The sequence below is a fragment of the Asterias amurensis genome, chromosome 12 (assembly GCF_032118995.1).
Source record: "Asterias amurensis chromosome 12, ASM3211899v1".
Classification (NCBI taxonomy): Eukaryota; Metazoa; Echinodermata; class Asteroidea; order Forcipulatida; family Asteriidae; genus Asterias; species Asterias amurensis.
The window spans coordinates 2,113,305-2,137,089 of record NC_092659.1 but is presented as its reverse complement, the minus strand read 5'-3'; the positions used below and the strand labels follow the sequence as shown (position 1 = coordinate 2,137,089).

General features: G+C 39.3%; 2 protein-coding genes across 2 annotated transcripts; one reads left to right on the top strand and one right to left on the bottom strand.

Annotated features, from left to right (window-relative positions):
- Positions 1-1,648: 1,648 nt before the first annotated feature.
- LOC139944949 (uncharacterized) lies at positions 1,649-18,142 on the bottom strand. Its single transcript, XM_071942143.1, is given in 14 exon segments — positions 1,649-5,741; positions 6,613-6,830; positions 7,742-7,937; positions 8,618-8,984; positions 9,483-9,623; positions 11,332-11,436; positions 11,938-12,872; positions 13,359-13,510; positions 14,433-14,452; positions 14,454-14,510; positions 14,908-15,036; positions 16,260-16,355; positions 17,038-17,129; positions 18,013-18,142. Coding segments are annotated over 14 exon segments (3,561 nt in total). The 3' UTR covers positions 1,649-4,818.
- Positions 18,143-19,281: 1,139 nt separating this feature from the next.
- Positions 19,282-23,684, top strand: LOC139944950 (mannose-P-dolichol utilization defect 1 protein-like). The gene is made up of 5 exons (XM_071942144.1): positions 19,282-19,396; positions 20,184-20,249; positions 20,607-20,739; positions 21,407-21,611; positions 22,867-23,684. The coding sequence occupies exons 1-5, from the start codon at positions 19,288-19,290 to the stop codon at positions 23,110-23,112; spliced, it is 759 nt and encodes a 252-aa protein (XP_071798245.1). The 5' UTR covers positions 19,282-19,287; the 3' UTR covers positions 23,113-23,684.
- The last annotated feature ends 101 nt before the right edge of the window (positions 23,685-23,785 follow it).

Sequence of the window (23,785 nt, the reverse complement as noted above, 5' to 3'; positions counted from 1 at the left end):
ATGGCCTTGTTGGTGGTTGTTGTTTTTGCACACTGCACGAACGCACAGCCACCATGTTTGTTTCCTTTGTTTGTATTGACGCGGCAACGCCCCAAAGGTCAAAGTGATTCTACTTGAGGGCGCACTCTCTGAAAAACGGTTTAAAACCAAAATGCAGAAAACTATAATCGTGCTTCGAAGCGACCCCATTTAAAATATTGATCAACAATAGACCAATGTAAAAATGTATCTTCGAAGTTCAGAAATTATGTTTACTGTTTCAGTTTTTCATAAGGCTTGTTTCATGAACTGCGTCGCTTTCTCTGTGGACAGTCATGAAGGTTCAACGAACGGGAGTGTGCACACACAGTCGCTTTGCGCGCGAGCATGGTCACACGGTGGCGCTGTTGGTCTTTAACGGTCATCGCTATATTCACTCATTGTGGTGCGGTATTGGTGCGGGTAATGTATATTTCACTGCGTCCCGTGTGATATACGTTCTCGCAGAGAATAGCGTACTTATTGTTGACTCCTTAATGTCACAGATAGGAATAGACATTTACAGTGGGCCAATCATTGTTGGCACACAATGGGGACTACGCCAGGCCGGTCAACAGGACGAAGATCTGTCGTCACGCTTAAACCATGCTTGAACTTGTATGTGAAGCTAAAAGGTATTGAGTCTAATACATCAGAAGCCTGTATTGTTTATACCATGCAGAAAAGGAAAACGAAACTCATAAAAATCACAATTTCTAAAACAATCGCCCAACTTACTCAGTTCAATGGAGACATCATAGCTTCCAGCATTCAGCTCATTTTGCTCCAAAGGTGTCTTACACCTGTCTGTGCACAGATTCCAGTGTAGACTTCGCATGGGAGATCCTTATGCTTCTGTATCAAGGCGTTTTTACAAAGGCTAGAAAGATCCTTTCTTTTAAAGTATGTCTGCTTGAACTAAAACGATGCTTTCCTCTATGTCTTCATTTCTAAGCTGCTTTGAACCGATTTTTTATTACGTAACCATCTGACAATAACTTCCATTATGGATATTCTACCAGCTCTGATTATCTTTAGCATTCCAACAAAACAAAGGAACTGCAGACAGCTTCATGTTTGGGTTTTTTACCATACAAACGAAACGATTTGATGAATCAAAGGTTTTTGCCTTGATGTTTTGTTTTCAATGAAGGGGTTTTTAAGTTTAGAAATCTCAAAGTCATACAGAGATTGTAGGGGCGGGATTTGAATAATTATTTTGGTCCGTGGGGGGGGGGGGGGGGTGGGGAAGTGGCAACATTTTATCGAATACAAAGGTTGACAAATGTAATTGACGAACAAATTCCTGATTTTTCTACGGGCAAAAAATAAGACAAACGTAGGAGGCATAACTTTTGATGTTTTCTTTTGCTTTAGGACCTTTCTATTTCATACGAAAATCCAAACCTCCCAACTACAGTGAAGTGATGTCTGAAGCTTTGCATAGTGAGAGAAAAAAATTAATAAGAAGCTAGACCGACTTGAGAGCACAATGTGTAAATCTCTAGGCCTATGGACAGGACAGCATTTTGCTCTCAAAAGAGACAATGTAGTCTCGACGCTTCAAAACAGTATCATCTGCTTGTCTTTAGGAGCAAGAAATGTTCCAGAAAAAATGTTGACACATTGGTTAATTTCAAATGTAGTGTTTATTACGATATTGATGATACTCATGTACATACAATTATATACATTAAAAGTCGCATATTATGCATACACTATCCAACGCTAAATGGAGACTATGTCCTTCACCAACAAACAAAATATGAAAACATTAATGAGTTGGTTTAGGCTTTCAATTTTAAGAGGAACAGTTTTAAAGAAGAAAGCAATTAGGCAAATTGTCAGAATTTCAGATGAACTACTTCACAAGTCTTTTATTTCGCTTTACGTTGGAACATCTTGAGTTTGGACTTCTTTGTTCCATCTTCTGTAGGTGCCTCATATAAGTGCTGATATGTATGTATCTAGGTATGTATGTATGAAAACAAACTGGGAACAAGCCGCGCAAACAAAATGAATGTTTCTTTTTTAATAATAATTTTAATAATATTTTGAGTTTATAAAGCGTTGTTTCACTCCCGAACGGGTGTCTCAAAGCGCTTCAAATTATAACCCCAGGTCACTGGGCCTTAATTCACTCCTTAAACCATCTCGGCTCCCTGGGGAGTATACAGCCTCATGCAACAAATGAGCTACTCGGCTGAATCAACCACAATAGCTGGTAAACAAGAATGACGTATGACGTGAAAAGCTCCCAGAGAGCGCCCTTAATGGGGTCAAAGGAAGACCAATTTTTACTGATAGTGTGTGTCACGCGAACACATGTGGCCCCAATTTCAAAAAACCTGTAAGCACAACAACTTGCTTAGCATATAAAAGCATTGCTTAACAGAAACATGTTACCAGCCAAAATTACATTAAGTTAACATTGTTTGGACCAGTGTCCCGCTTAATTTTTGCTTAGCACAGAATTTGTCATGCATATTTTCTGCCCAACAGCTTTATGAAACTGGGCCCATGTCTTTTTTTTATTTTTATTTTTTTTTTACATTTTTTGTTTACCTCAGCAATGGCGTACTATGCGCGTAATCATTATCCTTTCAGCTTGATAATTGTTTGGGGAAGAGCACAGGGTTAGTTTCTAATAAGCATTTCATAGAAATTAAATACAAAAATTCAATAAATAAACTATAATGAAAAAGCACGTCTTCATCATACTTCAAATGACAAATTAAGCTACGGTTTTCGCGGGAAAATTGCGTAAAAACTGTTGGAAAATTCTATTCATGATTTAGTACCGCTTGATTTGCTAAGCAATCCAAACCAATGTTTTCGTTGTCAGAAATTTCATGATTTAATTCGTTAAGGCATTAGAAAAGGAGAACACATCTGACGAGGTCTATGCCACAATCTAATGGTCTTTAGTGATAAGTAAAATGATAGTAACTTTCACAGCTTTCAAAATATGGACAATGCAACCTCGCTCCCCAAAATGTAGTATCAACGGAGCCGGTCATTCTGTTTTGCAGGCCTCCATTACACAAGGTGACTGATACATGTACATGTACCTAAAAACGAGGTTGGGGAAACACAACTGGAGCTTGTAGGTGAATTATTATGATAAAAAAACATCATTCTTAATCTAAGTATATACCTGTAAAGTACACAACATTGCGGAGACACTAAACAAGCCAAATGTAAAGTAACACGTCTCTATCGCACATACAGTGAAAGACATATCTATAAAACTAAAAAGGAGATGCTGATAATAGAGTGTGCCACTTCATTCACCTTCGCCAGAATCTGTAAGACCGATATGGGAAAGAAGATAAACTCCATCTAACATGGATTTGAAGCTTCTGGTAGGGAGACCTTTGCCATGATCAGCCATCTTGATTTTTTGTCATTAATACTGTAACCAAACTGAGACTGGAAGGTAAATAATAGTCTGGTGCTTAACAACGTAACTGTATCGTTATCACTGAGGTTAACAGGGCACCTGACAATGACCTGAGAGTGATACAATTAGATTCGACTAGAAGGAGGCCTATCTGCACCATGTGGCAACTAAATCTCAGACAGACTGCCCAACAAACTATTCAACCGAGTTGTAATTACATTCTTTAAAATGGACTCCTGGTTGGAGAAACAAAGCCAATCTCATACAAAAATATAAGTAGATTATGAGCAAGGTAAGAATGATATTCATGTCGATCAATGTTAGTTTAGAGATGATATGAAGTCAAAAGAGTACATTGAATACTTTGTTTTAGTCATTTACCCTTTGACGACCAACAAGTTTAACATTGTAGGTACAACACTAAACATTAACAAAAACACATTGAATGGCAAATGTTGAAGAAACACTTTTAATTGACCCTGTGCAGGCTGTGGGTCATTGCATGCTGGCAAAGATTATACATCACTCAATACCAAAGTGCCCTGGTTTCATTTTCTTGCATGACACAACACGCTAAACTAACAGCTATACGTCCAATCTGCAGTCGCAGTATCAATGGTAAAATTAATGCCTTGCTTAAGGAAACAAGTGTTACTACCAGGACTCGAACCCACACTCTGCTGGACAGAAACACCAGAGCTTGAGTCCCTTTCCTCTTATACCCTCGATCATGACACGCCACCAGAACAAAAAAAAATATATAAAAAATAAAAAAATAAAATGATGCTGATATCTGGTGCTGATATTTCAATTGATAAAATTTGTTGTACATTTTTAACATTTTTCGAAAAATCACTGATGGTAGGGAAGTCACACCACAATAAACCTTAACCCATAAAGACAATAAATAAACACAACTGCGACATAATGCCATAATTTGGAGGGGAAAAAATCACATTTGTTTTGAAAAAAGCACCCTTCACTGTAAAGACTTATACAAGAATAAACAAACACAAAACAAACCAGTCACCCATTGAACATAAACAACAAATACAAATTTCACGGCCAAGAGGTAAAAACATTTCTACATCTACAAATTTTACAGTACAACTTTAGAATTGATCTTTACCAACTTTTGGTCATCCTGGTAGTATTCCTGTAATCGTTTAATGTACTTTTAGCACTATTAACAAACGGGGCCAGACTATGTCAGCATCCAGCCTTACTTCGGCTGTAATCATTTTGTAAAGAAAACAAATAATAAGACGGCTTCATTATGATAAAGGTTTGAGGCTATTTAAATATAGACACTGTGCAAATCTAAAATGTATCCTCTCATAATGTACAGTCTCAAATCTTAGCGATACAAATTGTTGGAACGTAGCAGGGACAATTTCTCAAACATCCTGAGTGACGTATTCTACCAGATCCATCACCCCCAACAAATCGTCCTCATCCTCACCTGTAGTTGTACCCCCTCCAGCGCTGCTGGGGGGCGGTGTCCCATTGACGATAGCCCCACTACCATTCATGGTGCCCCCATTACTGACTGGAGGTGAAACAGAGGACTTCGTTGCATAATCCTTCACAGAATCCTTGGCTTTTAAGTCCCTCATGGAAGGCTGTGGCGCTTGCTCGTTTTCTTTATTCGAGTCCTGCTCAGTGTCTGGGTAACTAGGCTTCTTCTCCGTCCCCAAACTGTCGTCTTTCTTCATTTCTTTTTGCAGTTCGTCGCTCTGCTTCTCGTCTCCGTCTTCCTTGTCTTCTTTCCTATTTTCCTTTTTGTTGTCCTTCTCGTCGCCCATCTCCTCCTCTTCTTCTTCCTCCTCCTCCTCCTCCTCCTCTTCAGATTCGTCAGAGTTACTCTCAGCGGCCATTTTCCGGTAATCAACTCGTTTAGTTGACACCCTTGTGGTTTTCGGTCGTTCATCCGGACTATAATCACTGTCCTCTAGTACCTTTTTTGGCTTACGTCGCACCACCATCGATGTCGTTTTCTTACGTACGACTGGTCCGCTTTCATCTTCAGAGGTAGTGTTTTTCCTACTCACAAGTTGCTCCCGATTATCACCCTCCTCATCGTCTTCACTCTCCAATCGAAATTTCCGTTTACGCACATATCCAGTTTCCTCTGAAGAATCCGAATCAGACATGACTTTGCCCCGGTGTCTTGGCTTACGTTTTGCTTCCCCTGAGTCGTGTGATTGATTGCTGCCCTCTGATTGGTCGTCAGAAGAATAACGCTTGCGATGCTTTGATGTTTTCTGTCTTTTCGTCCGCGGTTCACTGTCATCGCTGTATTCACTGTACTGTTCACTTTCTGGAAATTTAAAGAGTTACAAAGAAATGGTAGAACGTTGATTAACAACAGGATTTCAACTCATGGCTTGATGTCGAGCATATTACCCTCTATTATATAGGTTTTCTCGTTCAATTTCGGCAAGTGAGCAGCTAATTTAACCACTAAGCTATTCTATTTAAAACGAAATTGTATGTCCAAATTCTGAATTTGAAACGCAGTAACAACTGGACAGGCAAAACGGCTTTAACTCGAACGCATGAAAGTGAAATTGGCTGCTCATTTTCTGAATCTGACCGAGGAACACCTTTAGTTCAAATGAAAATGCTTTTATTACATTTGATCAGCCAGCCCACTAGGTGCATTGGGATAGGGCATGTGTGCTGTTCAGCGAGCAAAACCATGTCTCTGATTTAAGAAAATGCAGTTTGACAGAAATCCAACAAATTTTGACATCGCAGAATTGTTACCCGACTACCAGGGGTCAATTTCACAAAGAAAGGACTAGTCTTAGGACTCTTTATAGTTTTACAAAATTTTTAAATCTTATCTGAAAACTAACTTTTTTAAGAGTTACTTTTCATAACATATTTGGTGATTGTAATGTTTTACATTTTTATAAGCTGTTGTTCTGTAGTAACAATTGTTTCTTCTGTTTTTACAAAATTGTCTGTATTTTTAATGGTTTTAATTGTACAGCGCTTTGTGATATCTGTGACATGGAAGGCGTTTAAAAGAAAATAAAAATATTAGTATTGTTGTACAAAAACTTAAGGCTAATCCAAAGTTAGGACGAGTAACTTGTCCTATCTCGAGATAAGACCTGTCTTAACTCTTTGTGAAACCCACCCCTGTCCTGGATTGACTTTGAAAAAAACCCGAAATCAATTACCCGAATCAAATTCCTCGTCGTCTGATATGTCTCGATAGCGTACACGTTTCCGCTGTCGTCTCTCGCTCCTTCGTTTGGGTAGACTGTTCCACTTGGAGTAGCGTTTAGATTTCTTCCTCCTTGGTCCGTCTGACTCGCTGTCTTCACTGACGTAGCTGTCATCGTCAACCTCTTCATCTCCTTCTATATTCTCGTAGTCTTGGTCGCTCCCCAACTCACTGAGGAAATAATTATTATAGAAACAATTTTAGTATTTATTTATTATTATTTACAATTTCAGTAATTATTTATTACGTGTATGGGTGGCATGGTTGGCTTGTGCGGAAAGCACTCGCCTCTTACCAGGGTGACTCTTGTTCGATTCCCGGCCAGGGCCATGTGTGAGTTGAGTTGTGCTTTGGTTCTCTGCTGTGCCACGAGGGTTTTCCAAACCATGTGGTTTCCTCCCTCGGGAAAAATTAAACACTTAATGGGTTGTGTGGCTTGCGGCCAAAGGCGCCCTTGCATGCCTGCTTCTCTCACACGTTGTAGCCGCGTCCTTTGCAATTCAGCTCTTAGCTGCGAGTAGGGATTGATAAGCCCCCCAAATTATTATTATTATTATGTATACATATGACTCTCTTTAATGAGAGCTTGGAAGATACGATACACCAACTTATGCAAGGTTTTCTTAGCGGTCCTGAACTGTCCCATGCATGTCTCTAGATCTTAAAACTAGAAGATAAGAGCATGGTCGTTACGAGAAAACTGATGATACAAGGTATTTTAGCGGCCACACTGTTAGGTAACAAAAGCTTACTGTTAAGCTAGTTCAAGTTTAGAAATTACAATCACGTTGCCAAGCTATTTTCAGACCGAACTGGCCAAATTGCAGGCATGTATCCTTCAAAAGCACCGTAGATGATATTGAATGGTCAGACAGTAGGAGGGTTGACTGTGTACATTACAGGCTGGCATAGTGCATTTACATTGTATCCTCCAAAACATGAACATGAATGGTCAGACAGCAAGATGGTTGACTGTTTAGTGCGTAGATGCATTTATCACACAATATCATATCCAAGGCTAGCATTGTTTATCCGTCATCAAAACCACATCGGTCACACAGTAGGTTAACTATCTAACAAACCTTTCCACGTTGTAATCCTCACTCATCTCGTCCTCTTCCTCCTCGCTGGTCGTATCGAGATCGCCGAGGCGTCTCTGTTTCTTGCGTTTCTTCTTCTCTTCCTTGTTCTCATCCTCGCTGCTCTCCTTCATCCCCTCGATGGTGGAGATGTCTTTACCCCGACTGATCGGCCGAGACACTTGATATTCCTTGTAGGCTGAAACAACAAAGAACATTTATATAAATTATCTCACCCAAAAACAAAACATTTCTGTAGATGAGTTTTCAGCAGAAGATACTGTCTATAATTTCAATTTTAGGCTGAAACAACAAAGAACAATGAAATTAAACAAATTGTCCCCCCCCCCCTGTAGATGAGTTTTCAGAAGAAGGCTACACCTATCATCTCACACATCAAAGCTTGATATGCCTTGTAGGCTGAAACAACAAAGAACAACAATAAAACATATCGTCTCCCCTCAATAAAATAATTCCGTAGACAAGTTTTCAGTGCAAGATTACGCCTATCAAATCACACATCAAAACTTGGAATTCCTTGTAGGCTAAAGAATAACAAAGAACAACCGTGAAACACATCAACTAACCTCAAACAACAAATTGCTGCCAATTAGTTCTCGATGAAACATTACGTCTGCTGAATCATACATTAAAACTTTGACTATCCTCAAACTTTGATTGAATATTTGACTGTAGCCAACTGTAGTTTTCCTTTCTTCTTACACTGCTATATAACTGCAAAGTTCATTGGTTCAAATCCTGCAAGTGATTTTTTCACAGAACTTGGGAAAGTATACAGTACTAACACACGTCTTTGTATGTGGGTAAAGCCAAAATTAATATTCTTAATCCCTGATGCAAAGTACAATCTTTAAATACCTTTCTTGTGTTCCACAACTTCGTCTTGGATGGCAGAGTTAATGGCCGAATCGAAATCTTCAAACTTGTAATTAATCTCTTTCCTGCTCCTCCTTGACCGTCTCTGGACCATCTCAAAAGCTCCCTCGTCCTCTTCCTCATCTTCTTCATCTTCCCCGTCGTTGATGAACCTCCTCTCTCGCAGTCCCTTCAGTCGACGCCTGTCGCTTTCCCTCTCGGCGTCTCGGCGGGCCTGCTGGCGGTGTCGTCGGCGATGTCTTGAGCGGGCGTCATCGTCACGGTGGTGGGAGGACCTCTTCTTTTGTCGGAAGCCTGAGGAATGACAGACTGCTACGGCTCGCCGGTCCTTCTTCACTTTTACCATTTCCTGATTTAGATAAAATTATGTTGACAAATAATCAAGTCAAAATTTTCGCAGAATTGTTATTAATGGTCTTTGACATTTACCAAAGATGTCCAGTTCCTTTAAAGGCACTTTTGGTAATTGTCACAGACCAGTCTTCTCACTTGGTGTATCCTCAGTTGGTGTATCCTTACATAAGCTTAAAATAACAAGCCTGTGAAAATTTGAGCTCAACTGGTCATCGAAGTTGCGAGAAAATGATGAAAGAAAAAACATCTTTGTAGGATGAATTTGTGTGCTTTCAGATAGGAATAAAAGACTTCTGGCTAGTTATTACTTTAGTGAGAAATTACCCCTTTCACAAAATCTATGCTACTTCAGAAGGGGGCCGTTTCTCACAATGTTTTTATACTATCAACAGCTCTCCAATGCTTGTTACCAAGTCCATTTTTAAGTTAATATTTGTTTTGAAAAATTACCAAACGTGTACCTTCCCTTTAACCCTGGAATTAAACTACTTACCCCAGGTAGAATATTATTCATACTAATATCAGTCAGCTCCCAGAGGCCTATTCTGGATTTATGTTTGCGTTTCCGTTCTTTCTTCTTCAAGTCAACATCGACTTCTTCAAGTGTGTCCACCAGCCTGCCAATGAGTTTCTCCTGACAGAAGTAAACCAAAAATGTTGTTAAACCTTGCGACAAACTTTCCCCGTCAGTGCATTTACCATAGTCATCCATTACATTACTAGACCAGGGCCCAATCTAAAAGAGCTACAAAAACACAAAAATAACTAAGCACAAAACAATTATCTAACCAGAAAAAGCTGTACTACAATTTATAACTGGTATCCCGCTAATTTCCACAAAGCAGAAAACAGTTAAAACAACATTACAGAATTGGTTTTACTAGCAAAACAGTTGCTGGCAGTGTAATAACTTTATGTAATCCACCATATATGTACATGAACTGACAAACCTGTAGAAGTTTTAAATCGATCGGCCATCTGGGTCACGAGAAAATAGTGAAAAACCGATTACAAATTTTGCATTGCATTGATGCCAAAATAAAAATTAATAAATTGCTAACTGGGCGATAAACTCCAAATGCAAAGTTAGAATATTTATTTCTCATCAAATATGACATTTCAGACAGAAATATTTCAAGGGATGTTTTCTACTATCATCAATAGACCGTGTAAGTTTTATGTAAATCGGTGATCTTCACAATTTTGTTTTTCTTTCCAAGTCTGTTACGTTCCTTAAAGCCATTGGACCCTTTCAGTAAACAGTGTTGTCCAAGGCCCACACTTTGTGTACCACAACTTCTATATCAAATAACAAACCTGTGAAAATTTAGGCTCAATCGGTCATCGGAGTCGGGAGAAAACAACGGAAAAACCCACCCTTGTTTCCGCGCGTTTCGCCGTGTCATGACATGTGTTTCAAATAAATCCGTAATTCTCGTTAACGAGAATTTATATTGTTTTGCTGTTTTCTCAAAAAGTAAAGCATTTCATGGAATAATATTTCAAGAGAAGTCTTTCACCATTTCCTTCTGTAAACCCTGTAAGTTATTTGTAAATCTGTGAACTTTTTTATTTTTGTCTGAACCGAAAGGGTCCAATGGCTTTAACGCAATGCTTTTTCGCTTCAGCACCTCTATGAAGTCGGGCCCTGATACTTCACAGAGGCACATGGCCTCCAATGCCCCATGTTATTGCCTTGTTGCCCCTTGAAAAGTTCCACTATAAATTAACACCTTCCTCATAGAGGTGCCCTTTGCCAGTGGGAAAATACCTTACCCTTTTCAAGCTTTTAGTACATGAAAGCAATATCATGGCTCAAAATAGCGACTAGCCCACTAGCCACAGTCACGTCATTTAGCACTGAGAGCCCGAACCCAACAAATTAACCAAGTAGGGTTTAAATGTTACACTGGACTATAACCCTTAGGCGTGTAGTGTTTTGTGGAGGTTTTCTTAACACTCGAGCTCTGAAGTTGGTGCTCTAAATCCTGAGACAAAGTGTCAACAGATATTTTGTATCTAAAGCAGGGATTGATAAGAGTAAGGCTCAGCTCTGCAGTGTTCTAACCAAGTCATTTTTTCTCAAGTCAAGTCAAAAGTCAAACTTTTGCAAGTCAAGTCACAAGTCATGTAATGTCCCAAAATAAATCCACTCTCATTTAGTTGTGACAATCTTCAGTAAACTCAAATCTTTCCGTCGACTACCTTTCTTTCACTGTCATTAAGTAATTTTTGTCCTAGTCAAGTCAAGTCGCAAGTCAATAAAATTGGTGACCCGAGTCGGACTCGAATCCAAGTCACCGACTCGAGTCAACAACACTGCAGCTTGGTGAGTAACTTACATGTTCACAATTCGGACAGTACCAATTGCCATCAGGGATAATCATGAGTGGAGGACGTAGACACGCTGTATGGTAACCCGAGTCACACTTGTCACAAAGTAAAATCTGCAGTGAGAATCAAACGAAAAACGGCATTACTCAAAGTTTACTCACATCCATCCTTAACTCTTTTAACAGTAGCTAGGTTTTATAAAGCAATTTTTGGAACGGCATCTCAAAGGGCTACTTATTATTATTCCGAAATGTTTTGAAGTTTGGGAACCTTTTGTTTACGGTGCAGTGGCATATTTAGCAGCCACTGGCATACCAGGGGAAACAAACAAGACACAAGACCAACAGCTTTGGTGTACACGTCTGTCCCCTCCGAAGGACAAAACGATAATGGTCAAGTGTTTTGCTCATGAGGTCACAAGTGTCAAGACAGTGACTCAAACCCACACTTTTATCTTTATGCTGTTATGAATTGAATGTTAATTATAAACAATTTAAAAATTAAATAACGTTTTCTTTTTTTAAGGAGTTAAAAAAGAAACTGATTTCCAGTTAACAGAAAAGAAATCACATTCCTGTAAAAAAATATTTGCTTTAACAAAAAGAAGAATTTACCCATTCTGGATGGTTGTACATTCCACATTTGCAGCATGGGCTGTCATCATCCCCTTGAGGCTGAGTGCCATCTTCCTCCTCCGCCTCAACCTTTGCCTCCCCATCTTCATCTTCTTCATCCTTCATCTCTTCCTCTATCTTGGCGGCGGCTTTTCTCGAGGCGTTCCTCCTCGGGGTGAAGCGGCTCTTGCCCTTTTTTTTCCTTCTTCTCTTCGTGATCTTCTTGGTTTTGACTTGTGGCTCATTTTCTTCCTCCTCCTCCTCCTCATCCTCGTCTTTTTCCTCCTCTTCTGCATCCCCGTCTTTGGTGGATGGTTTCTTTTTGACGTCAGGATCAACAGCTATTTCTTCTTCTTCTTTCATTTTCTTTTGCTTTTGATCGTCTTGGGAATTCTTCTCATCAGTCTTAATTTCGGCATCATCCCCTCCCCGCTTCTTCTTCTTCTCACTGTCATTAGTTTCCTTCATCTCATCTTTCATCGTCTTATCACTCTTGGTTTCAGTGCACTGTTCTTTTGTTTTCTTATCGTCAACCTTCACCTCATCCTTTGATGAGCTTTCCTTCAGATTTTTATCATCATCCCCAACGACTTCATCTTTCACTTGAGTCTTTAACTCTTTATCACCATTGTTCAGGCTGCCATCCTCTTTGTCTTTGCTTTCGGATGTCTCGTCATTTGGCACCAGTTCGTTCTTGATGTTACAATTCTCCCTGATTTCTGTTTTGGTACTAGTCCCATCTTTCTCATCACTACTGTCTTTCTTATTAACCTCTTCCTTCACTTCATCTTCTTTGTCTGAAATACGCTTCTCGCCATTCTCCTCATGTTGAGTCTCCGAGACTGCCGTCTTTTCATCTTCTGTCTTGATCTCTGCATCTGACTCTCCTTTGCACTCCTTTCCTGATGTTTCTGGACTGGGTACTGCACTTGACTCTGTTAAAGAGAGACAAGAAAGGATTAATGTCTTAGAAAATGTTCACAATATTGAAAACAACATATGAGAGATCGCCTACCATCACAAGGCTGGACTGCAACTTCACTTAATTGATTTGGGCTATTGACCCAAATCAACTGCCCCCAGAGGCACGTTGCCACCTACTGCTGGCGCTGAAACATGATTACCCCTTCACAGTCTGCAAGGATGAAGGCATGGGTATCATCCACTAGGAGCCGTGCAGGTAGATTTGATGAAATACCTTCCCAACTTTTTATGAAGCAGCTATGGTTAAATGCCTTGCTCAAGGGCACAAGTTTCATGACCGATATTGAACACTCTGCTGCTGGTCACCGGAGCTTGGGTCCAGTGAACAAGACTGCTCTACCATGACACGCCACAACTACTCCTAAGATATATTTTCTATTGCGTTTGCAAACCTCCGCAAACCTCTCCACCAAAAAAACAATCGAAATGAAATGTACCCTTTTTGTTGTCCTGCTGTTCATTCCCGTCAGTCTTGTTGGAGCTGTTACCGGAGCTGGTTGATTCTGCATCTTCATCTTTGCCCTGCCCAGCCACAATGTTAGTCCCACTCTTTAGTGCTGTGATCAGGTTTTCCATTTGATCACGATCACTGCAAGAAATGACAATCAAATAAACGTAACTCAAGTAACTCAAGGAGCTTTAACATTCAGTATATCCCTGCAAGGCCTGTTCCAAAGGACGAAGCATCATAGTATCAGGCATGAGAACGGGTGATGACAAAAAAACAGGAAAAAAATAAGTTTACTGCAAATTTTAATATTCCAACATTTGTGTGAGACGCACACAACAAGAGCGCACAGGGTGAAGTCCCTTACGGCTGGTGTCCTGGGCCCAGCTTAAGGCCCTAGAAGCTCTGGGTATTTTAGAAGCTCTGTGGTGGTCTCTAATGCATTTCTGACACCTATTTTACCAAGTAGAAGTGAGCTACTTTTGTTAGATTTGTCCTTTTTTAATAAAAAATAATAGGTTCAATGGAAAATTCGGAATGTGAAGCTCAAACAATTCAAACAAATTTGGGGTCACATGCGATTTTGTTACAATTTCAGAAACAGAAAAAAATCCCTTATTTCTGCCCTTGAAAATGCTTTTTATCAACAACTACTGTTTTTTATAGGTTCTTGATTTGAAGTATGGTAGTGTACATGTATATAAAAATTATTTTGCAATAAAATGTTCGTGATTTTAATGATCCGTCGGCGACGCACATTTTTTTTAAAACAAATATTTTGTTAAAATATTTTTATAACCCAAAAACGCTACCCCCCAACTTTGATATCAAATTCACATCGAACTCGGGACCACAAACTTTGAAAAGAAAAAGAAACGGAATGCCGGCTTTAACCGGAAGATTCTCATGCCTGTAGTGGTCTTTCTTAAGGACACAGGAGTCACGACTGAGACTCGAACTCGCACTCTTCTAATAAGAAACACCAAAGCTTGAGTACTGTGCTTTAAATCACTAGACCATGACACAACAGTTTCTTTAAATAAGCCAGTGAGGTTTTACTAACCAGGAGATCACCTCCCATGTTTGAGCTGTCTTGGTCGTCTTGCTCCTCTCGATATATCCGGATATTCGTGTCTTCATCCTTAAAGAGATCAACAGAAGAAGCAGCCGTTAACAAGCGCTTTTCGTTCTTAATAAGAAAGTTGCAAAAAAATTGCAAGAAGAAAAAAAATGAAAGAAAAAAAACACCCTTGTTGCACACATTTGTCATTTTTGTGGGCTTTCAGATGCATGAGAAAGGCTTTCAGCCTAAGAGTCTTTCTCAGATTCAAATAATTTGTAGATAAATTACGTCTTTCTCAAAACCTAAGTTACTTCAGAGGAAGCCATGTCCCATGTTTTATACTATCAACTGCTCTCCGATCTAATGCTCATTACTAAGTAAGTTTTTATGCTAATTATTTTTGAATAATTACCAAACGTGTCCTACGCCTTTAAGCAGGCCAACTAATGATCAAAAACAACAAGATTGGACATACCTTCTGGAACCAGTAGACAAGACCCATCTTGTCTCGACCTAAGGGTTCCTGTCTCATCTTCTCAGGGTCCTCATCGTTAACGATGGCTTTGAACTTTAAGTTCTCATCAAATTGGTTGTCACAGAGGAACTGAAAAACAAAAAGGTACACAGATAAGTAAGTTAGAAATACAGTTCATCCAAAGTAAGGGGGTTAAGCAGTTTTTTGTTTTCGTTGTTTTTTTTATTTTATTATTATTATTATTTTTATTTAATTTTTTATATATAATATATATATATACTCAAATAATAAACCACAAGGGAAACTGACTGGGTACATTTTTAAATGATTTTTTAGGATTGAACAAAGAAAAATTTACTAGAGCGGGATTTGAACCAACGACCTCCGGTTTAACGTGCCGGCGCTCTACCAACTGAGCTATCTAGCCCTATGTTGGTGGTCTCCCAATTTTGTCAATATCTTTGTTCGGGGGGGTGCCTGTCAGAAGCCATATATATATATATATATATTTTTTTCTTTTCTTTTTTTTTTTTTGGGGGGGGGGGGCGGGTGGTGGGGGTTGGAGGCAATGTGCAAGTTTACCCCAAAAACAAGGCTAAAATCCACTCTCAGAAAGGGGATACAAGAAGAACAATATTAAAGATGAAAATAACTCAAAGGATCACAAGAAGTTGGATGGTACTTCCATAGCTTCGAGCTTCGTAGTTAATAGAGCACCACACTTAAAGGAACATAACAGAATTGGTTTTTCTTGCAAAAAAAATTGCTCGCAGTGTAAGCACTTTATTTAATCCGCCATACATACATAAACTGACAAACCTGTAGAAGTTTGAAATTGATCGACCATCTGGGTCACGACACGAGAGAATAACGAAAAGTCAATTACAAATTTTGCATTGCATCAATGCCAAAACAAAAATGAATAAAACCCTAACCAATTCTGTAACATTCCTTTAAAGGCAGTGGACACTATTGGTAATTGTCAAAGACCAGCCTTCTCACTTGGTGTGTATCTCAACATATGCATAAAATAACATACCTGTGAAAATTTTAGCTCAATCGGTCATCGAAAGTTGCGAGATAATAATAAAAGAAAAAAACACCCTTGTCATACAAAGTTGTGTGCGTTTAGATGGTTGACTTCGAGACCTCAAGTTCTAAATTCGTGGAAAATTACTTCTTTCCTGAAAACTATGGCACTTCAGAGGGAGCCGTTTCTCACAATGTTTTATACCATCAACCTCTCCCCATTACTTGTTGCCAAGAAAGGTTTATGCTAATAACTATTTTGAGTAATTACCAATAGTGTCCACTGCCTTGAAGGGTTTAACAGCTTTAGTTTCAGTACTTACCCTGATGACTGAGATTTTGATTTCTCTCTTACTAGCTGCGAAGCCAAATCGCTCTATTTCCCATGCAGCTACTTCTGAGAACCGATCTCGGCACATCTACAGAAAGAAACCAAAGTACGAAAAATTTACATCTGTCCCCCTGAAGAAATTAACATGGAGGAGGACGATTGAAAATAGGTCCCTATCAGAAGTGTACACGCACATTTTTTTTTATGGGGAGGACAGAATCTCTGGGGGGATAAAATCTCCTTCCACACTGGCAGTCCACCAACTGAGGTACATGTATCTATGATCTAGTCTTTGTGATGGCGGTCTCCCTATTATATTAAAGCCATTATACACTTTTGGTACAGAAACAAAAATTAAAAGTTCACAAATTTACAAATAATTTACAGGGTAATGGTGAAAGACTTATCTTGAAATAATATTCCATGAAATGCTTTACGTTTTGAGAAAACATTAAAACAATATCAACTCTCGATAGCGAGAATTACAGATTTATTTTAAACACATGTCATGACACGACGAAACGTGGGGAAACAAGGGTGGGTTTTCCCGTTATTTTCTCCGACTCCGATGACCGATTGAGCCTAAATTTTCACAGGTTTGTTATTTTATATATAAGTTGTGGTACACGAAGTGTGGGCCTTGGACAATACTGTTTACTGAAAGTGTCCAATGGCTTTAAGGGAGCCATTTGGAAGCCATTCAAAGCTGTTTTATTTCTTTATACAACCAAATTGCAAGTCTTGGTGACAATTGTTTTTATTTGTTTTACCTTAGCAAGATATTTCTGCCATTTCTCCAGATGAAAAGACTTCCTGGTTTTTCTCATCAATTTGATGATAAGATCCTTCAACAGAGGAGGGACTGAAAAAAAGGAAAAATTTAATTTTTTTGCTATCAATGTTAAACACTAAAAACGATGAGTAAACATACAACTATATTATTATGTTCATGTTATTTTTCTTTGAAACCAAGTCAGGGTTCTGCCCACAGTGGTCAATGCCTTATTGTTGACCTCTTCTCAAGTTTCTCTTGAAATAGAAATAGAATAGGGCTCGCCGTAATAAATGGTCACAGTCGCCCAGTGGTTAGGCTGCAGTTGCACTTGCAGGACTTGCAATGATCAATTGTACAAAAGACCATGAAGCTCCCTTTTATAGCTCCATGATCGATCTTAGGATGCGTCTTAAGTTCGAGATAGGCAAGTCCTACCTCTTTGTGAAATCGACCGCTGCTAGCATGGCTAGAGAGTAGTAGTAGTAGTAGTGCTACTGCAAAGTCAACAATCGCTTTTGTCAACAAGCAAAACATGCCAGAAATAAATTGGATCATCATATTCATTAGTTGCGATAACGTAACCCTCCTCCGGACATCAAAGCCAGTGGGAGGAGGGTTACAGTATCGCAATTACAATTAATCTATTAAATAATATATTCATTTCATTATGTGAACAGAAAAGAAATCTTGCATTTTCCTTTTCATTCAAAAAAGAACATGAAGAAACATAGGCCTACTCAATAATTATTAGGATCTACAACACGTTAACTAAATAAAGACAAAACTTATTTTCAGAGACCGGGCACACACGCATTTGAACGCCGTGTGAAACTCAAAAACGAGAAGTGAAATCAATACAAAAATACATTACAACCCACACACACGGACGACGGCGGGACTAACTAAACAATAAAAACGGTCACATGTAAATCATAATTCCTCTCCAAAAAACCACACAAATATCTCTTACCACAGTGGGCATAGCTAATAGCAGTTTCGAAGTCAGTTATAGTGATCTCAGGCAGCTGTAAATGTTCGCCATATCGCTCTAAAAACGAGCAAACAACGGCGAAATCGGGACATGTATTTACGGACGCCATTTTCTCTTTATAATGAACTTAATGGCTAAAATGATCCAACTCTGTCGATGAGGGCGCTATTCAAAGGCTAGTGTAAATAATGCGACATGACATTATTATTTATTTTTTTAATGCGTGTAAGCAAGTGCAAGTTTTTTTTTCTTTTCCAAAAACTGAAAAGTTAAACAATGCCTGGCTGGCCTCTTTTGAGGAGTTTTGACAAAACTTTCCTACGATGGTGGATGATCATCCCAGCAAGCTAAGAGTCCATTCCGCCCCTTCCAACTTCACATTCTTCACCTTCACAAGAGTATCACAACAAACAATACATGTTATTGTTTGGCAGTGAAATAATGGTATTGTTTACATCGAGACATTTTAGATTCATGGGCGGGCGCGGCCGGCCTTCAGATCTTTTTTTTTTTTGGGGGGGGGGGGGGGGGTTGGGCGCAAACGCAAGCCCGACAAAAAAAAGCATCCCAAAATAAGAATCAATTAAACAACTTTTCTTCTGTGATTTTCTATGGTCAACACTCGCGTGTGCTGCGTGGCCGATGCATAGAAATTACCGCACTCTCGGACTTGAACTCAAGTTTGCGTGGTACTAGGTGATCCGAATAAAAGGTATAACAGGGTTGGTAATATTGGACTTACCTCTCGCTCATCCATGCTGACAAAATTAATAGGGAGGTTGGCAATACCGGGCTAGATAGCTCGAAAGAGCCGGTGCAATAATGGCACTTAAATCCAGAAGTCGCATGTTCAAATCCCGCTCTAGTCACTCATTAATTAAAATTGGAATTCTAGGCACTTGGGCATCCTTCAATTTTAGGCACTTTTGGGCCTAAAAATTCCGCTCTAGTCACCCATTAATTAAATTGGAATTTTAGGCACTTTGGGGATCCTCGATCCTCATCAAGAAATTGCAGGCCCCCCCCCCCCCCCCCCGCCTCCACTCGAACTCCACTACTACGCATTACGGCCGTGTCCGAATTTGCGACTTCGGCTACAGCTAGCTACGGCTAGATCAGCGCGTCTGTCAGTGATGAAGAATAGCATACGCGCGCGCCCTAGCCGTAGCCGAAGTCGCCAATTCGGACACGTTGTTCGTGTTGTGACAGTCATCATTTTTATCGAGCGCCCTCTTGTGACCACCACATTCAACGATGGCGGCCAACAACAGCACACACGAAGGGATGTTTCCCTGGCTTGTCATGCTCCTTTTACCAGAAGAATGCTACGTGGAATTCTTCGAAAAGTTCAACTTTTTGGATGGTAAGGAACCGAAGCAAATACTATGACCTCGAGCAGAAAGATTGTTAATAATCTAGTAACAAACACTTGTTGTTGGACTGTCTAGTAGTGTTATGACTGTCATCTCATGCCATACCCCGCACGGCTGACTGCCAGGGGTCCGTCCCCCGTTATTGCCCAATCAGCTGATCATGCTGCTGATGACCAAAAACGAGTTTCTCATAATATATGCGTTGTGGAATTTTTTTTGTAGGCCTACATGTAAGAAAGATGATGAAATTTCTCAATAAAAATGAAGGATACATTTGAACTAGCTATCAATAATATGTATTAGATTGTAAATTGACTTCAAATATTTATTTTTTTTAATAAAATAAATAACAAAAAAATTGGTGTGGCCGTCAAAATCGAGGCGGGCGGGGACGAGCAACATGTTATTTATTTTACTTGGCCTTATTAAAATTAATTGTTACTATGATTATTATGCGAACTTAAGTGACATCAGTGGGATTCAAACTACACTTGATAATTTCCTATTATCTTGACCTAAAAAAAGAAGTATTCTTTAAGAAAAACACCAACAAAACCCATTGTATTTGTGGACTACAACAATACTTAATGCCAGAACAAGTATTGCTTAAAACAGGCAGAACAAATATTGTTATTAGATGTTATTGGTTTACTTGCCTTATTTGTTTTTCACCAATCAACAGCTCCATGAAGGTCAAGTGTCTGATGGATAACAAAAGAAGGTTTTATTTGAAATGAAATTTCAATAAATAATAATTTAAGTTTCTTTGTTTCACAGGACCATGTCTGAAGATTGCACTGAGCAAAGGTTTGGGCGTTGGCATCATTGTTGGATCGGTCATGGGTAAGTTTGTGTTTCAATGGTGATGTTTTACAGTTGTATTTTGTACAGTTCATCTTCAAAGCATGATACACTTTCTTCAGGTATTGTAAAAGACAAGATCCTCTTATGAACCCAATAAATCTGTGGAAATTTCGGCTGAATTTATTATCAAAATTGCAACAAAATAATGAAAGATAAAACACCCCCTTTTGTGTGTTTTCAAATGCGTGACAAAACCTTCATGCCTGCAGCCTTCCTCAGATTCAATTTTTGGGGGGTAAAAATTGCAACACCGTTCCAAAGGGAGTCGTTTCTCACATTGTCACAATGTCTCTCTCTTTAAAATACTAAAGTCTGGTACCTTGCCTTCTCCTACAGTGAAACTGCCACAGATCATCAAGATACTGATGTCTAAGAGTGGTGCTGGCATCAATGTGCCTGCAGTGACCATTGAGCTGATGGCAATCTCATTCACCTGGGCCTATGCTGTAGCCAACTCCTTCCCCTTCTCGTAAGTTGCCCCCGGCCTGATAATTCATGGAGGCAAGAAGGCGATTGTCTCCGTGCCCCCTTCGTCATTGCCTTGGTACCCTTGAAATGCTGTCAGTAGAAATTTACAACTTCCTCATAGGGTGCAATTTGTAATAGAGAAAATGCCTTGGTGCCCTTACCCTATCAAAAACGAAGCATACAGGCATGTTGCCCCCACCAGGGATAAAATTTTACGCTGGGCTGCAGGCCAGTGATTTTATTGTTAGGCCAGTAAACATGACTGGATAATTCCGGCGGCCTTGTGTTATTCAATCAACTGAATAATGTGACCTCACTGTGTAAATATGTGGAACAGAAACAAGAAATATGTTCAAATGTTGATTTGGGGGTTTATATACTTTTCAATTTTGTTGAGTAATGAAGTATAGTCCACAGTTGAGATAAAAAGCTACTAGGGTGAATCTTTCCTGGGCTGTTTGCACTGGACATGAAATGGTCAAGTTAACCCAGTTGCTCAGTTACTTTACCCCCCAAAGGTCCAAAAGTCCATGTCTAATTTTCCTTTGATAAGTCAATACTCTCATTTTGCCGACTCCCTTTCTTTTTCTTTTTATAGATAGTACCCAAGGCTGACCTTATTGAGAATCAATCGTCTCTGTCTAATTTCAATTTCCTTTTCTAAACAGAGCTTGGGGTGAGGCCTTGTTTCTTGCCATTCAGACGTCCTGTATCGCCGCTCTCTGCTTCTACTTCAAGGAAGAGATGCTTCAGACAATCTTATACGTCGTAGGTTATATCTCAATCATGTGGGCTCTACTATCGGGGTTGGTTCCTCTCCACATACTGGCAATGTTGCAGGGTACCAACATAGCATCCACAATTCTCAGTAAGGTAGGTATGGGAAGCCATTCGTTGATCCGTGGCGAGGTACACTAAATCTGAATTATATGCATCATAATGGGAATATAGCGCCAACTTATAGTTTTAAAGGGTTTCGGGACTATCACAGTAAGTAGGGATTTATGTCATGGCCAAAAGCTTGATCTGCAAAAAGTATCTTAAAAGAATTGACGATAGAGACATTTCAGATTCAGATGGAGGAAACCCTCAAAAGTAAGTAGCACCATAACCAGTTGCCCCGACGATACCTGTGTAGAGAAGATGATAAGAAATGTCAGTATTAGATGTGGGAGGAAAACCCTTAAAGGCAGTGGTAATGGTAATTACTCAAACAAATTATTAGCATAAAACTTTACTTGGTAACGAGTGATAGGGAGAGGTTGATAGTATAAAACATTGTGAGAAACGGCTCCTTCGGAAGTAACATAGTTTTCAAGAAAGAAGTAATTTTCAACGAATTTGATTTTGAGACATCAGAATTAGATTTTGAGATCTCGAAATCAAGCATCTGAAAGCACACAACTTTGTGTGACAAGAGTGTTTTTTCTTTCATTATTATCTTGCAACTTCGACGACCAATTGAGCTAAAAATGTTTACAGGTTTGTTATTTTATGCATATGTTGAGATACAGCAAGTGAGAAGACTAGTCTTTGACAATTACCAATAGTGTCCCGTGGCCCAGTGTCTTTCAATAAGGAAAATTGAGTCAGTGAGGTTGGGACTGACATGCAGGGCTCCTGTCCGGGAGTCGAACCGGGGTCCACCGAGGTGAAAGGCAGGCAGGGAGGGAATCACTAAGCCAGCCTGAATGCCTAGACAGTGTGCATGCTTCACCTGATTGCCTTCAAAGATTTGTCTAAACTTGAGAATAAATCAGTTGAAGTTCAGAAGATTGGGGACTGTAAACACATTGTCTTTTCCATGAAGTACTGAAGTTTTTATTTTTTGTACCAAATTTGATAATGAGACATTTTAATTAGCTGTTGTAAACAATCACCCAACCAAAAGGACCCATGGTATAAATGCCCCCAAAAAAGTAATGGCCTAACGTTTTGAACCTAGTAGAGTGTTTCTCGAGGGCTAATTGACAACACAAAAAACATGAACAGGTAACTGAGTGTAGCAAAAGCAGTAATGTGGAAATACATCAACAGAGAGAAAGACAAAAACACAGAAAAAACCCAAAGGGAGACAAACTTGATCATGTCTTTAAAATTACCCTTCTTGTTGTTCCCCTTGTACTAGTTGATGCAAGCCACGACAAACTTCAACAACGGTCACACTGGTCAGCTATCTGCAGTCACTGTCTTCCTTTTGTTCCTGGGTAGTATTGCAAGGATCTTTACCACGATACAAGAGACTGGGGACACCGTGATGACGTTGAGCTATGTGGCTGCCACAGCGGGGAACGGTCTTGTCGCTGCCCAGGTGCTCTGGTACTGGAAACGGACCGAGGAATTTGTCCGACGCCAAGGGAAGAAGAAAGAATAGATTTATTATGTTTCATAAATTTAGGCTAACAATTTCATCTTTATCTATAGATATGGGCATTCATTCGGGATAAAGAATTATTAATTTTGGTTTACCCATAAACACGAACGAGTTAGGATTCGAACTGCCTCTAGCCAACGGGCCATTGGACACTTTCGGTAAACAGTATTGTCCAAAGGCCCACACTTAGTGTATCACAACTTATATTTATACAAAATTACAAACCTGTACAAATTTAGGCTCAATCGGTCATCGGAGTCGGGAGAAAATAACGGGAAAACCCACCCTTGTTTCCGCTCGTTTTGCCGTGTCATGACATGTGTTTAAAATAAATCTGTAATTCTCAATATCGAGAATTGATAATATTGTTTTAATGTTTTCTCAAAAAGTTAAGCATTTCATGGAATAATATTTCAAGAGAAGTCTTTCACCATTACCTTCAGTAAACCCTGTAAGTTATTTGTAAATCTGTGAACTTTCTTCTTTTTTCCTGTTCCGAAAGTGTCCAATGGCTTTAAGGTTATATCCTTTATTAAAATTACTAATATCCTTCGTTTCTTGATTTTTTAATAAATCATGTTCAAATTATTTGAAATGATTGAATGAATGCGTTTGTTACATTTTGTTCAACTTGAGTCTTACCTCTGTTTATGTCCAATTATTCAACAATTTT